General features: G+C 41.8%; 1 protein-coding gene across 13 annotated transcripts in view; it reads left to right on the forward strand.

The window, feature by feature from the left end:
- SLC22A15 (solute carrier family 22 member 15) overlaps window positions 1-12,184 on the forward strand; it is an 81,295-nt gene extending 69,111 nt beyond the window's left edge. For 2 of the 13 annotated variants that reach the window (XM_067727384.1, XM_067727391.1), the window contains 4 exons: window positions 4,746-4,866; window positions 6,709-6,781; window positions 8,876-9,064; window positions 9,380-12,184. In XM_067727384.1, coding sequence (XP_067583485.1) covers window positions 4,746-4,866; window positions 6,709-6,781; window positions 8,876-9,064; window positions 9,380-9,469 — 473 coding nt within the window. In that variant the 3' untranslated portion in view covers window positions 9,470-12,184. Of the gene's footprint in view, window positions 1-4,723; window positions 4,867-6,708; window positions 6,786-8,875; window positions 9,065-9,379 lie in introns of those variants that run through there. The other 11 variants (XR_010941012.1, XR_010941013.1, XR_010941014.1 and 8 more) reach the window with 11 other exon arrangements.
- The last annotated feature ends 678 nt before the right edge of the window (window positions 12,185-12,862 follow it).

The following is a 12,862-nucleotide window of genomic DNA, read 5'->3' on the forward strand; positions in this document are numbered from 1 at the left end:
TTAACCTGAGATATCTGGTTTTTTCTTTAACTGGCAGTAATCTTCTGATGTTCTGACTACCTGATTTTTTTTGCAGAAACTCCTATATATCCTGGGTCCTTTCTTACCCTCCAGAATAGTCCCTCAGAGCTATCTGAGAGGCTGTCTCCCAGGTGTAAGTTCTCAGCGTGTCCCTGGAATAAAACATAATTGTCAACTTTTAGGTTGTGTTTTTTTTTTTTCAGTCGACAGTATAAAGGGTGAAACTACACAACTTCTAAAAGAGAACATGGAAGAAAATCTCAGTGCCTTTGGGCAAAGATTTCTTAAATATGACACAAAAAGCACACAAAAAAATTCATAACTTAGACTCCATCAAAATTAAAACTTTTGCTTTTTAAAAGACATTATTAAGGAAATGAAAAGCAAGGCACAGACTGGGAAAAATATTTGTAAAACGTATACCTGATAAAGAACTTGTACCCAGAAGATAGAATGGACTCTTACAGTTCAGTAATGAAAGAACAATGGGAAAAACGTTTAAACAGACACTTCTGCAAAAGGATATAAATATGGAAAATAAGCATAGGAAAAGATGTTGAACATCATTAGACATTAGGGAAATGGAAATTAAAACCACAATGAGATACCACTACACACGTATTAGAATGGCTAAAATTAAAAAGACTGACCATACCAAATGTCAGCAGTGATAAGAAAGAACTGGAACTCTTATACACTGCTGATAGAAATGTAAAATAGTACAGAGACTTTGGATAACATTAGCAGCTTATTTTAAAGAGAAACATAAATTTACTGTCTGATTAAACTTTACCCAGAAGAAGCAGAAACATAGATCCACAAAAGGACTTTGATGTTCATGGTAGCTTTATTAATAATAGCCCCAAACTGGAAGGAACGCAAATGCCCCTCAGCTGAGGAATGGATAAACAAATTGTGTTATATCCATACAGTGAATTACTCACCAACAACAAAGCAATGAGCTATGACCTACTGATGCAGGGAGCAATGTGGATGAATTTCAAAAGCATTATGCTTACTAAAAGAAGCCAGACACAAAAGCCTACAAACTGAATTATTTCATTCATGTGAAATTCTAGAAATGGCAAAACTATAGTGACAGAATTTTCGGCATATGTGGTATTTTTCTTTAGAAAAAAAAGCCAAAGGAAAGCAAAATGAATGTGGTTCTTGGCTCAACTTCTGTATCATAGTACAGGACCTACAGCTGTCTTAAAGATTTTTAACATATTCGTAAACAATAAAAATTTACCCAGTGAATGAAGTGGATGATTAAGTTTAACTTTTCTTATTTGGGTCAGTGAAATGTGACTGTAACATACTGAGGTATTTTGTTCTGGTGACCCTAGAGGACTCTGAGAAAACTTCAGATAACTAGTTCTGAAAATGATGTCTGTAGTATCTTCATCATTGGAATCAACTTAAAACCTCTGAAGTTCAGTACTTTGAAGAATACAAGTGTTTTGAAAATTCCCTTTTTTTTCTCCCAAAGATAATTGAGCTTAATTTTTCCTTTTAAATCACTCTTTTTCCCTAAACAGTCACTTTGAACATTCATTGATAATAGCCAATAATATCTAATTTCATTTTCAGATAAAAACCAAGGTCAGAAATCCAGGGAACCAGCCCAGTGGCCACAAAGCCTTCCTAAATATTAACTCATGATGACTGATAGACCGGCAACTCCACAGGCAGGCTAAGAAGTCATTTTCTAATAAACAGAGCTGTCTGAAATTGACATGGGCTATCTTGGGAGAGAGTTGAGTTCCCCCAGGTTCAGATGGCCACTGCAGACTCCACTGGCAGGAACAAGGGGAGAAGTTTCAAGCATCAGATGAGGTGTCGGGCTGATGGGAGCACTTGTGGGTATGCGGCTGGAGCCAGGCTCCCCAGATGGGCCACTGGGCAGTGTCCTGAGCCTCACAGGGGAGAAATCTTCCAGCCTTGGATCTTGTGGGTGTTTAGATGGTAAGCCTTCTGTGACATGTTATTTGAATTTAATTTTCAGGATGGCAATCCCCTCACCTGTTTTAAAGATGTAGAGAGTATCTCCAACACAGTTCTGGAAGGTGCCATCCTGTATGGGTTGAAAACAGTCCCAAAGATCATTTGCAGTCACGCAAATGTGCACATTTCTGTTTGCTTCAGTGCCACCCAAGACCTCTTCCTGACTCACTCAGTTTTCTGGAAAATCATTGATGAATTTAATTTGCCCTCATTATTGGTTTACTTGAAGTTGTTAGATATCAAAAGTCCAGACCTATACCTTGAGCATGCTTCTTTTTCCAGAAGCACCTCATGGCTTAAAATAATATATTCAGTACTTAAAATTGCTGACATATTCTTCCAAATAGCCTGGCAGAAGAGAAGAAGGCCCCAGATGGTTGAGTTTGGCAGTGCCTGGGCCACTGCGTTCAGAACGCCATCTTTAAAGGAGTTGAAGTTTTATTTCATAGTCAAGCTGGGAATGTGAAACTTTTATTTTGGAATGGGATATATTATGTGCCTCCCTCCTCAGACATTGAAAGAACATGAGCACAGATTCTTTTCACTTAAATTAATCCCTGTTATAGTCCTTATACTTACTCTTTCAATAAATATTTAGTGAGCACCACTGTGATCAGACTATGGGAGGTGCCGTGAGGGAAACAGATACAAACAAGGCCTTAGCCTGAGACAACTCAAAATATATTTGGGGGGCTTCCCTGGTGGCTCAGTGGTTGAGAGTCCACCTGCTGATGCAGGGGACATGGGTTCGTGCCCCGGTCCGGGAAGATCCCACATGCCGCAGAGCGGCAAGGTCTGTGAGCCATGGCCGCTGAGCCTGCGTGTCCGGAGCCTGTGCTCCGCAACGGGAGAGGCCACAACAGTGAGAGGCCCGCGTACCGCAAAAAAAAAAAAAAAAAAGATATATATATATATATATTTGGGGGCAGACAAGATGGAAAAGTAAGCAACTACAGGAGAGTGTCTAAAGCATGCCATTTGCATGGATTGGGAAATGGGCGCCGTGGAGGTCAAGGGCAGGAAAGAATATTGCAGTTGAGTTATTTAAGTGGTTTGGATGAGCCAGGTATGCAGTCCCAAGGAAGGGACAGGCATGTTCTATTAGTCAGAAATGTCAGAGAGAATGAGAGGCAATTACTTTGATGATCAGGACATTGCTGCTGACCTTCAAGAATAGGAGTTTCAGGAGAGGATGGTATTGGAGGCCACATTGTAGTGATGTACAGGGCAGATGCGTTTGAGGAAATGGAGGGTCAGTCACTCACTGGAGATGTTTGATTGTGAAGGGGAGAAAGTGCAATGGAGCCAATGAGAATTTTTGCTTTTTCCTAAGGAGAAGAAAACTTATTTTGAAGGTTACGGCCTAGTGGGTTGCTGAAGGGGAGAGGTTAAATATGTTTGAAAGGGAATAATTAAATTGTAAGATCCCAGAGAAGGTAGTATTAATAAAGGAAAGGACCACTGGACAATTGATAGCATTTTTGATAGGGACGTGAACTAGCATAAACTGTATTTTTGCACTTTATGTGAAAAACGTTACATTAAGAAACTGAAATATCATTATTGATTAGTAATCTTCAAGTAAGAAATTGGGGAGGAGGAAGGATGAAAAGTAGTTCCACATTTAGAGTCTTGTTCTTTAAAGAACGTGTAGTAGTTTAGTGGGATTATTCCTTATCTTTACAATGGAATACTAAGGAATGCAAACTGAAGATAGGAGTTTTTTGAGACTCACTCCTCTCCTGTGTCAGGGCTTGTCATGCTGATCAACCTTTTACATCATTGATTGTTGAACGAGGCTGGGAAGAAAGGAGAGGCAAGTAATACCCTTAGATAGGTGGAACTTAAGACTTCTGTGAAGCTTACTTGACCCCAGTACAGAAGTTTTCAGGGAGCTCTGTCATTCAGGAGTGAGTGCTGTTTTTTTTTGTTTGTTTGTTTGTTTTTAATTTTATTGAAGTATAGTTGATTTACAATGTGTTAATTTCTGCTGTACAGCAAAGTGATTTAGTTATACATATATTCTTTTTCATATTCTTTTCCATTATGGCTTTTACAGGATATTGAATATAGTTCCCTGTGCTAAACAGTAGGACCTCGTTGTTTATCCATTCTCTATATAATAGTTTGCATCTGCTAATCCCAAACTCCCAATCTTTCCCTCCTCACCCCTCCTCCTTGGCGACCACAAGTCTCTTCTCTATATCTGTTGAGTCTGTTTTTGTTTCACAGACATGTTCATTTGTGTCATATTTTAGATTCCACATATAAGTGATATCATATGGTATTTGTCTTTCTCTGTGTGACTTACTTCGCTTAGTATGATAATCTCTAGGTCCATCCATGTTGCTGCAAATGGCATTATTTCATTCTTTTTTCTGGCTGAGTAGTATTCCATTGTGTGTGTGTGTATGTATATATATATATCACATCTCCTTTATCCATTCATCTGTTGATGGACATTTAGGTTGTGCAGGTTTAATCACACATCACGACAGCCACTGTGTAAGATTTCCTGGGGATGGCCAAAATGCTGAGAAATATTTGCTGTGTGCTGTGTGTGATGACTAAACCTTCTGAATGTATGTCTGGTTATATGATCTCTTCACTGTTTGAGATCACCACAAATGTCTCTCACTCCTTCAGAATTAAGTGTGTCACTTAGACGAATTTTTCTCCACCGAGGACCTCACAGATGTGGCACTTGTCCTCCTCAGACACAGGTGTGTTCGCAGTGGTGAACAGCCATTCCTTGTCCCTGCTGGGGAAGCTGACCATCAGTGCTGCCTTCAATGTCGTGTATATCTACACCTCGGAGCTGTACCCCACGGTCATCAGGTACGCCTCACACACAGGCTTCTCCTTCCCATGTCCTGAATTCTGTTGTAGATGTTTGCATTGACAGAGGCGTGGTCCTCACTTCACCTGGAGCACAGCGAGTGTGGGCTAGCAGCAACTCAGCAAGCGGCTGTGAGCCCAGAACCTGTGGACACTGCTCTTGCCCGCTTGGCTGAGGAAAACGTAACTTTATCTTGGGCTGAATTCCCTGTCAGTCGTGAGAAGTACTCTACACTAAACGTATCCCTTCACCCAAATAGTGCTCGGATGTCATTTTTATTTCAGTGCGTGTGAGTTATTCAGTCAACCCTTCTGTGTCAGGTACACGATGGACCAGGAGACAAGGTCCCTGTTATCACAGAGCCTCTATTTTAGCACAAAATATACACATTTAAAAAAAGATGAGACTTCCCTGGTGGCGCACTGGTTAAGAATCCGCCTGCCAATGCAGGGGGCACAGGTACAATCCCTGGTCCACAAAGTTCCCACATGCCGCGAAGCAACTAAGCCTGTGCGCCACAACTCCTGAGCCCACATGGCACAACTACTGAAGCCCCCGTGCCTAGAGCCTGTGCTCCACAACAAGAGAAGCCACTGCAGTGAGAAGCCCACGCATCGCAACGAAGAGTAGCCCTTACTCGCCACAACTGTAGAAAGCCCGCGGGCAGTAACAAAGACCCAGTGCAGCCAAAAATAAATAAAGATAATTCCCTATAGTTATAAGTGAATATTGTATTTACATATTAGTTGTTAAAGGTGATTTTCAATGAGTAGGACTTGCTTATATCAAAAATAACATATTCAGAAACAAAACCAAAAAACCCAACATATTCCATCCTAAGTTTGCCCTCATAAAATAAGTCGGAAAACAAAAAAACAAACCTAAATTTGAAGGGCAGGGATGCAGCTCAGTCTTTACAGAACGGCCTCTGTGTACTGGACCGTAGTCCCCCAGTCGGCATTTTCCTGGTCTTTTTTTGAGGATCATTCCAAACAGATCCTTCTTTTTCCCTTATCCATGCAAGAAGCGTAATGGTTCTGTCTGCCTTTTTCCCAGTAAGAGATCAGGTTGTCTGTGATTGGCTTGTCATTCCCTGATTATTCCCAGAACCTGCTTTCTCTGGCTGTTGCCTATAAAACTAGGGTGACCGTTTAGTTCCAAACTGGGACACTTTTGAGAGCGAATGTGGGCATTATTAACAATTCGGCTGGGATAACAGGGTGCTGTACGGTCACCCTACCTATAATCATTATCATTCTCATTTCCTCCCCCTCCTTGCTACCCACATTCCCCACGAAGGTAATGTTCTTGGTTTCCTGAGAATATATGTCCAATCAATTCCTATTTATATGCCTGATCCTTTCATAGTTAATTAGTTGAGTTTAAAGAAATGGGCAGACTTTTCAGATCATTAAACCCTGGCTCTTCTATGGATGTTTTAACTGATAGGAGACCTAAGACACGAGAACCCAGGGAGACATTTAACAAGAAATATTCACATGCTCATTTCTGCACCAGCTTCTATACTGCACTGTCCAATATCACATGTGGCTATTTAAGTTTAAATTAATTAAAAGGAAATGAATTAAAAATTATGTTCCTCATTCTTAGTTGCATTGAGCTCTCGGTAGCTGCCTGTGTCTGGGGGCTTCCGTATTGGACAGGGCGAGTACAGAACAGTTGCAGCATCACAGAAAGTTCTAGTGGGCAGTACTGCTCTGTAGCATCCTGCACTTCCACTTTGGAATTTGTTATTCTGAGCCCACTATCCCTTAGAGCCTTTAAATTGTCCCCCTAGAACTTACTGACTTTTTTTTTTTCCTTTTCCTTTTGCCTTTCAGGAATGTTGGGCTTGGAACTTGTTCCATGTTCTCCCGAGTTGGTGGGATTATTGCTCCCTTCATCCCCTCACTGGTTGGTTTGTACCTCCTAGTTTGTTTTTCTTGATTCTCTGCTTTGGAAATGTTTGTGCTTTTGAGTAGAAAGAGGTAACAAACAACTGCGGTTTTAAGATCAGCCTGACACAAATGTGCACCTTGTGCCTTTTAGATTAAGGATACATGAGGGCAGATGGACCCTTCCCAGGGATTGGCTGTATTCATTGGAGAGTTAGCTAATGCCTGCCTGCCCCTTCCTGTCCCCATTTGTACATTAGTTGATTAGTGAACATTTCCTAAGTTTCTGCTGTGTGCTGAGCTCTGTGCTAAGCCCTTTACATACATCATATCATGCAGTCTTCACCACAGCCGTATGCTGTAGGCATTGGTACCCTGTATTAAATAACAGAGAACACAGCACACCACTCAGAAAAGAAAATTAGAAGAGAAGAAGGTGAAAGGGAGATAAAGTAAACTCCATCCAATCTCAAAATGTTCATGTTCTGAGAAAGATCCCATGGAGCCCCTGTGCACGTCTCTGCTTGGTCTCCTCTAGGACTTTCCCAGCCAAGACTTGTTGAAGCGTGATTAGGTTTGATCAAGTGGGGCTTTGAGCCTGTTCTGGAGACAATTGCTCATCACTCAGGCAACTACTCGCCTCATCCTAGTACAGGACATCTCTGAAATGCCACTGTAGCCTTTTCTTTTCTTGAGCAAATGGGATATACTTCCTTTTTCTGAGTATTTCTCTGTGTTTCGTGCTCAATTTTATTTTTTTCCTTTTTTTTCCACATCTTTATTGGAGTATAATTGTTTTACAATGAAGTGTTAGTTTCTGCTTTATAACAAAGTGAATCAGTTACACATATACTTATGTTCCCATATCTCTTCCCTCTTGCGTCTCCCTCCCTCCCATCCTCCCTATCCCACCCCTCTAGGTGGTCACAAAGCACGGAGCTGATCTCCCTGTGCTATGCGGCTGCTTCCTACTATCATGCTCAATTTTAGATCACAAGACCCTTCTTATGAAGGAGTCATATTAGTTCCATTTTGCAAAATGTGTCCAACGCTAGGTGTTTATCATTAATGATGCTCGACTTTGGACCGCTGTCCTAGAACATTATAACACCCAGCGTTGTGTCTTCCCTGAGTCCCACTAAGTTGAGAAGAGGTGAACGTTCCCCTTGATTCAACAACAGGCCCACAGTTCCGGGCATGTGTTTGCACGCAGGGGGCCAGAGGTCAGAGTTTTTCGTCCCCCTCCTGTCCCCTCCCCATGCCTCCCTCTCCTCCTCCATCATCTCTTCATCTTTGAAAAATCAGGAAAAGATGATCAGAAGGGACATCCTAACTAGCCACCGAATTTGGAAGCCCAAACCAGAAGGTGATAAAGCTGGGTGTCTCCTTTGCAGGAACTCAGGAATGGTAATCAGCGCAGAAATCCCCCAGAGCCCTGTCCTGCAAGAACCTTGGTGTTATCTTTGAAATTGTATGTTTGTATTTAAATTTTCCTGAGAACGTCTTTTGGACCGGCCCGCTACCATGTCCAAACCATGTGTATAGGTTTCTCAAGGCCTTTCTCTTCCTTTTCAGGGTGTTTACACCTTTAAGCCCCATGCCTCTCAGTTCTGGTGCTTAGTGAATCAGAACACGTATGTGGGACTGTTTGGCCCATTCCAGGGTTGAGAACGTTAAAGTTCGTCGTTGTCAGCAAATATGCAGGGTGTCTCCTGCGTGTGGAAGTCACTGTGCTGCAGGCCACTCAACCCGGAGTGGAAGCTGAGTGTCCGACTCACCACGCACTCTGGCAGTGTGTCTGCCCTGCTCAGCCAGCCAAGCCCCTTCCCCACAGTCCCCAGCCTGTGCATGAACAGTCTGCTGCGTCTGCTCCACAGGCCAGCTCTGTCCTTTTGATTTACTCACTCCTGTCTCTGTGCCCGAGGACTGGCTCTGGTTTCCTGGGGTAATTCTCTAAGGGGAAAGAAGACGGGCTTTCTGGTGTATTCTAGTGAGGAGGCAGGACCTGGACAGTAAACATGGCAGGTCCTGGGTCATAAGACTGCTGATGTCATCTGCTAGGAAACTAACACTGAATTTTTGTTTGTTTTCATTCCACTCCCTGCCCCCATAGAAGTACGTGCAGTGGTCTTTACCCTTCATTGTCTTTGGAGCCACGGGGCTGACCTCAGGCCTCCTGAGTTTATTATTGCCAGAAACCCTTAACAGTCCATTGCTAGAGACGTTTTCTGACCTTCAGGTGTACTCATATCGGAGGCTGGGGGAGGAGGCGTTATCTTTACAGACCTTGGATCCCCCTCAGGTATGATGGAATTTTTCTTAATCATTCAGATTTACCATTTGGATAATGATAGTTTTGGGGGAAAAGAAAAAAAAAGAATATCTGATTATATTAAATAGAACTGAGCAAAACTGCTGGAAAAAAGTGGGATCTGATAGCAGCTGATTGTCAGAGAAATAAAGATGATTCATTAGCTTTCTTAGAACACTTTAGGGGCTAATTCTTAGGGGAATAAATGTCATCAGAGTACATTTGTCAGTTGAATGCTAGACAGTAATTTAACTTTAGAAATGTCATGACATCATTTCCCTGCCCTTTTCTCCTTTCCTGCTTTAGTCTGTGGACAAGGAGAGCCCTTTAGGGAGTGAGAGTGAGGAAGAGGAAGAGTTTTACGATGCGGATGAAGAGACACAGATGATCAAGTGACGTGCCCCAGATTCCTCCTCAGACGCAGAGGGTCATCTTCTCTGCCTCCAACGAGGGCAGGTTCTCCCAGGAAACTGAAGGGAGCTGTGGAAAGATAGGCCTGAACAAACATCGAAGGTACTCAGTGTGGCCTGATGTTTTTTAGGCACGAAGGAAGTTGGAGAAGAGATTTCAAGAAACAGGGCATCACTGCATCAAGGGAATAGTTGTTAACTGCCCACAATTCGGGTTTAGCTCAAAATCATGACCTCTGGCCAGATTGCTGAAGTCCACATGCCAGAGTGGTAAGCTCATTTGTTTCTAGAAGTTTGATTACGTTGCCTTTCAACTTCATTGTGGCCTAAAGGCAAATATGTAAAATTTCTTCTCACCATTAACAGTTGCCTTTCAACTTCATTGTGGCCTAAAGGCAAATATGTAAAATTTCTTCTCACCATTAACACGTAATCTGTCCACCAAATTTGACATCCGCCCCTCTCAGTTGCTCCTCACCAGGAATCTTTTGAGGCAGGTTGGTGTTAGCATTTCATTCACTTTTTTGCCAGAAGAAAAGCACTGAGAGGTCATTTGTGTGGCCTGAGGCCCTCCACCTTCATCCCAACGGATGAAATTTGGGCCCCCAACTTGGTTCCTGGCCCAGTGATTGGCTTGAGCTCCCTGTGCTTTCAGTCAGTCCCACAGATGACCCGCTAGGAAAAGCCAGCTGCACCAGAGTAATGTTCAGAGTCTGAGGTGTGGCTGCCTCTCCCTGGCAGCTCCCTTTGATACTCGAATTGTGTAATTTCTTCAGTTCCCACTTGTGTGCGCCTGGAGAAAAATTTCCATCTCAGATTCTAGTACCAGCAATAACTTCCAAACCATGCCCAGTAAACGACGAAGTTTTATAAAGGGGGAGGGCAGTTAAAAAGTGACATGTCAAGACTTTGGATGTTAAAAAGGAAAAAAAATGCTGTTATTAATAAGGAAGAAAAGAAAATTATCTTTCACAATTTTCTGTTTGTTTTGTTTTCAGTGTTGTACAAGGAGGGACTTGGGCAACATTTAAGAACTTGAACTCTTCTAGTCCTAGATCAGCTCCAGCCTGTTTGGTTAGCTAGAATGGAAGGCTCAGTAATTTCCTAGTAAATGTTGGTTTTCATTAAGTACTGCCAGCTTTCAAATAAATCAAAGTCGTACTGTTTCCTAAAATCATGTGCTGAAAGTGTTTCCCATGAAACCTGGGTATTATCTCAAATAGGAGTGTTAACTTGGAGTCAACAAGCTTGGACAGTGTTACTTTAGGTCACTTTCCCAACTGGGAAAATTTCTGTGTTTTCAGAATTTCCATTTCTGTTAATCCCTTGGAGAAAAAGAAATTTCGCTGGAGATAAAGAGAAGTCATCACTGAGTCTGTTTCTGGAAATCTTGGAGGACTCACCTCACATTGGCTCCAACCCTGTCCTGTCCTCTTCCATTGACATCTTGGTTTGCACTATACCAGCTTGTACCTTTGTTAAAGTATTTTTATGTCCTTCATGCCCTTGATTATGTATTGGGCTCTTTATAAATAGGGGCCATCTCTAATGCTGTTTATTTCTCGCTGCTGTGCCCAGAACACAGTAAGTATTACCGTTTCTAGCCATCAGGGAAATTGTAGAACTCCTCCCAGTATCATTTTTGTAAATCACAGGCAAATCTGACCCAAACCCCCAAATTGTGGAATCTCGCTGTCTTTCTCTGGGAAATGGAGACCCTGCCCACCATCAAGAGAGGAAGAAAGGAAGAACTTACAAGGACACTTAGAAGCTCTTCATTGTGAAGTTAAACGTAAAACAAGAAACCAACACATAGGTGATTCTTGGTTGGTTGGAGCCCTCTTTGCATTATAAGAGTAATAATCCCATTATAAAAACATGTGGAAACTAGAAGTTTAAAAATGTATTAGTCATAGGCCCAACACCCAGAGACAACCAGTGTCATGGCTTTGGTCTCTTTGAAGACCAACTGGGAGTCCATCTTTCTATTGGCACTGGGGTTCCCTCTGCCTCTGGCTAGATAATTGAGGATTCCATTAGTTCTACCCCTGGGTATCCTCTTTTCCCAGCTCCAGGGTAGAAGAAGGGAGGGAAGGGTACACAGTTTGAACACATGTTGCTAAGGCTGGGCTATCAGCTGCTCACGTCAGATGTGTCACTAAATTTTGTTTCTTCCTAGATGGTCTTTTGGCAAAGTTTAATAATTACTGTTTTGGGGACTTCCCTGGTGGCACAGTGGTTAAGTATCCACCTGCCAATGCAGGGGACATGGGTTTGAGCCCTGGTCCAGGAAGATCCCACATGCCGTGGAGCAACTAAGCTCATACGCCACAACTACTGAGCCTGTGCTCTAGAGTCCGTGAGCCACAACTGCTGAGCCCGTGTGCCACAACTCCTGAAGCCTGCGTGCCTAGAGCCCGTGCTCCACAACAAGAGAAGCCACCGCAATGAGAAGCCCGCGCACTGCAACGAGGAGTAGCCCCCGCTCGCCGCAACTAGAGAAAGCCTGTGCGCAACAACAAAGACCCAACGCAGCCAAAAATAAATAAATTAATTAAAAATAATAATAATTACTGTCTTTTAATCCCTTTGCCTTTTATAAAAACAGATTCTGTCCTTTTGCTATTAACTGTTGAAAAATAGTGGTTGTGGAGATGGTGCACATGAGCATATTTGTACTGATTAAATTATTGGAAAACTCTTAATTTATAGGTAATGTATTTTGTTTGTTCAGATGAGTTGTAAAAGGTATCCTTTTAAATTTTTTATTGTATTCAAAATTAAATTTCTTTTCTCCTAAAAAGCAGCAAGAAAACCATAAGACACATAAGAAATCCCAGGGCTTCCAGGGTCAAAGGTCTTACTTATCAACAGCTTGTCCAGAACCCTGGCACCACACAGATATGTTGAGAGAAACCGTTTTGTAGTTTCCTGATTGTTAAAACCACTGCCCATTGAAAATGCAGTATTTGTCATTTGGCTGATTTCAAGCAATGTAGACCTTCTTCAGTACTTAGAAATGAACAAATAAAATACAACAAATAACAAGCAAATGAAAGTTTCTGGGACACTACTTAAGTAAATGTAATCTGGGCAAGTATTTTTATGGAGGTCAAATTGATAAAGGTACTTTTAATAGATTCATATTCCTAATGAAAACATATTGAAATAATGATCTCTACTAATTAAACTGAATTAAACTGCAGCTTTCTAATAGGACTTACTCTTCCATTACTAATTCTTATTAGATTATTCTTAAATTGGATACATATAAAGGATTTTTTTAACAAAATAAAATGCAGGTATTTTGGTTTCTTGTGAATATGATAAAGAATTGTAAAATGTAGACCTTTTGTTCTTACAGAATGTATCAGGATGT

This window comes from Pseudorca crassidens, chromosome 2 (genome assembly GCF_039906515.1).
Source record: "Pseudorca crassidens isolate mPseCra1 chromosome 2, mPseCra1.hap1, whole genome shotgun sequence".
NCBI classification, from domain to species: domain Eukaryota; kingdom Metazoa; phylum Chordata; class Mammalia; order Artiodactyla; family Delphinidae; genus Pseudorca; species Pseudorca crassidens.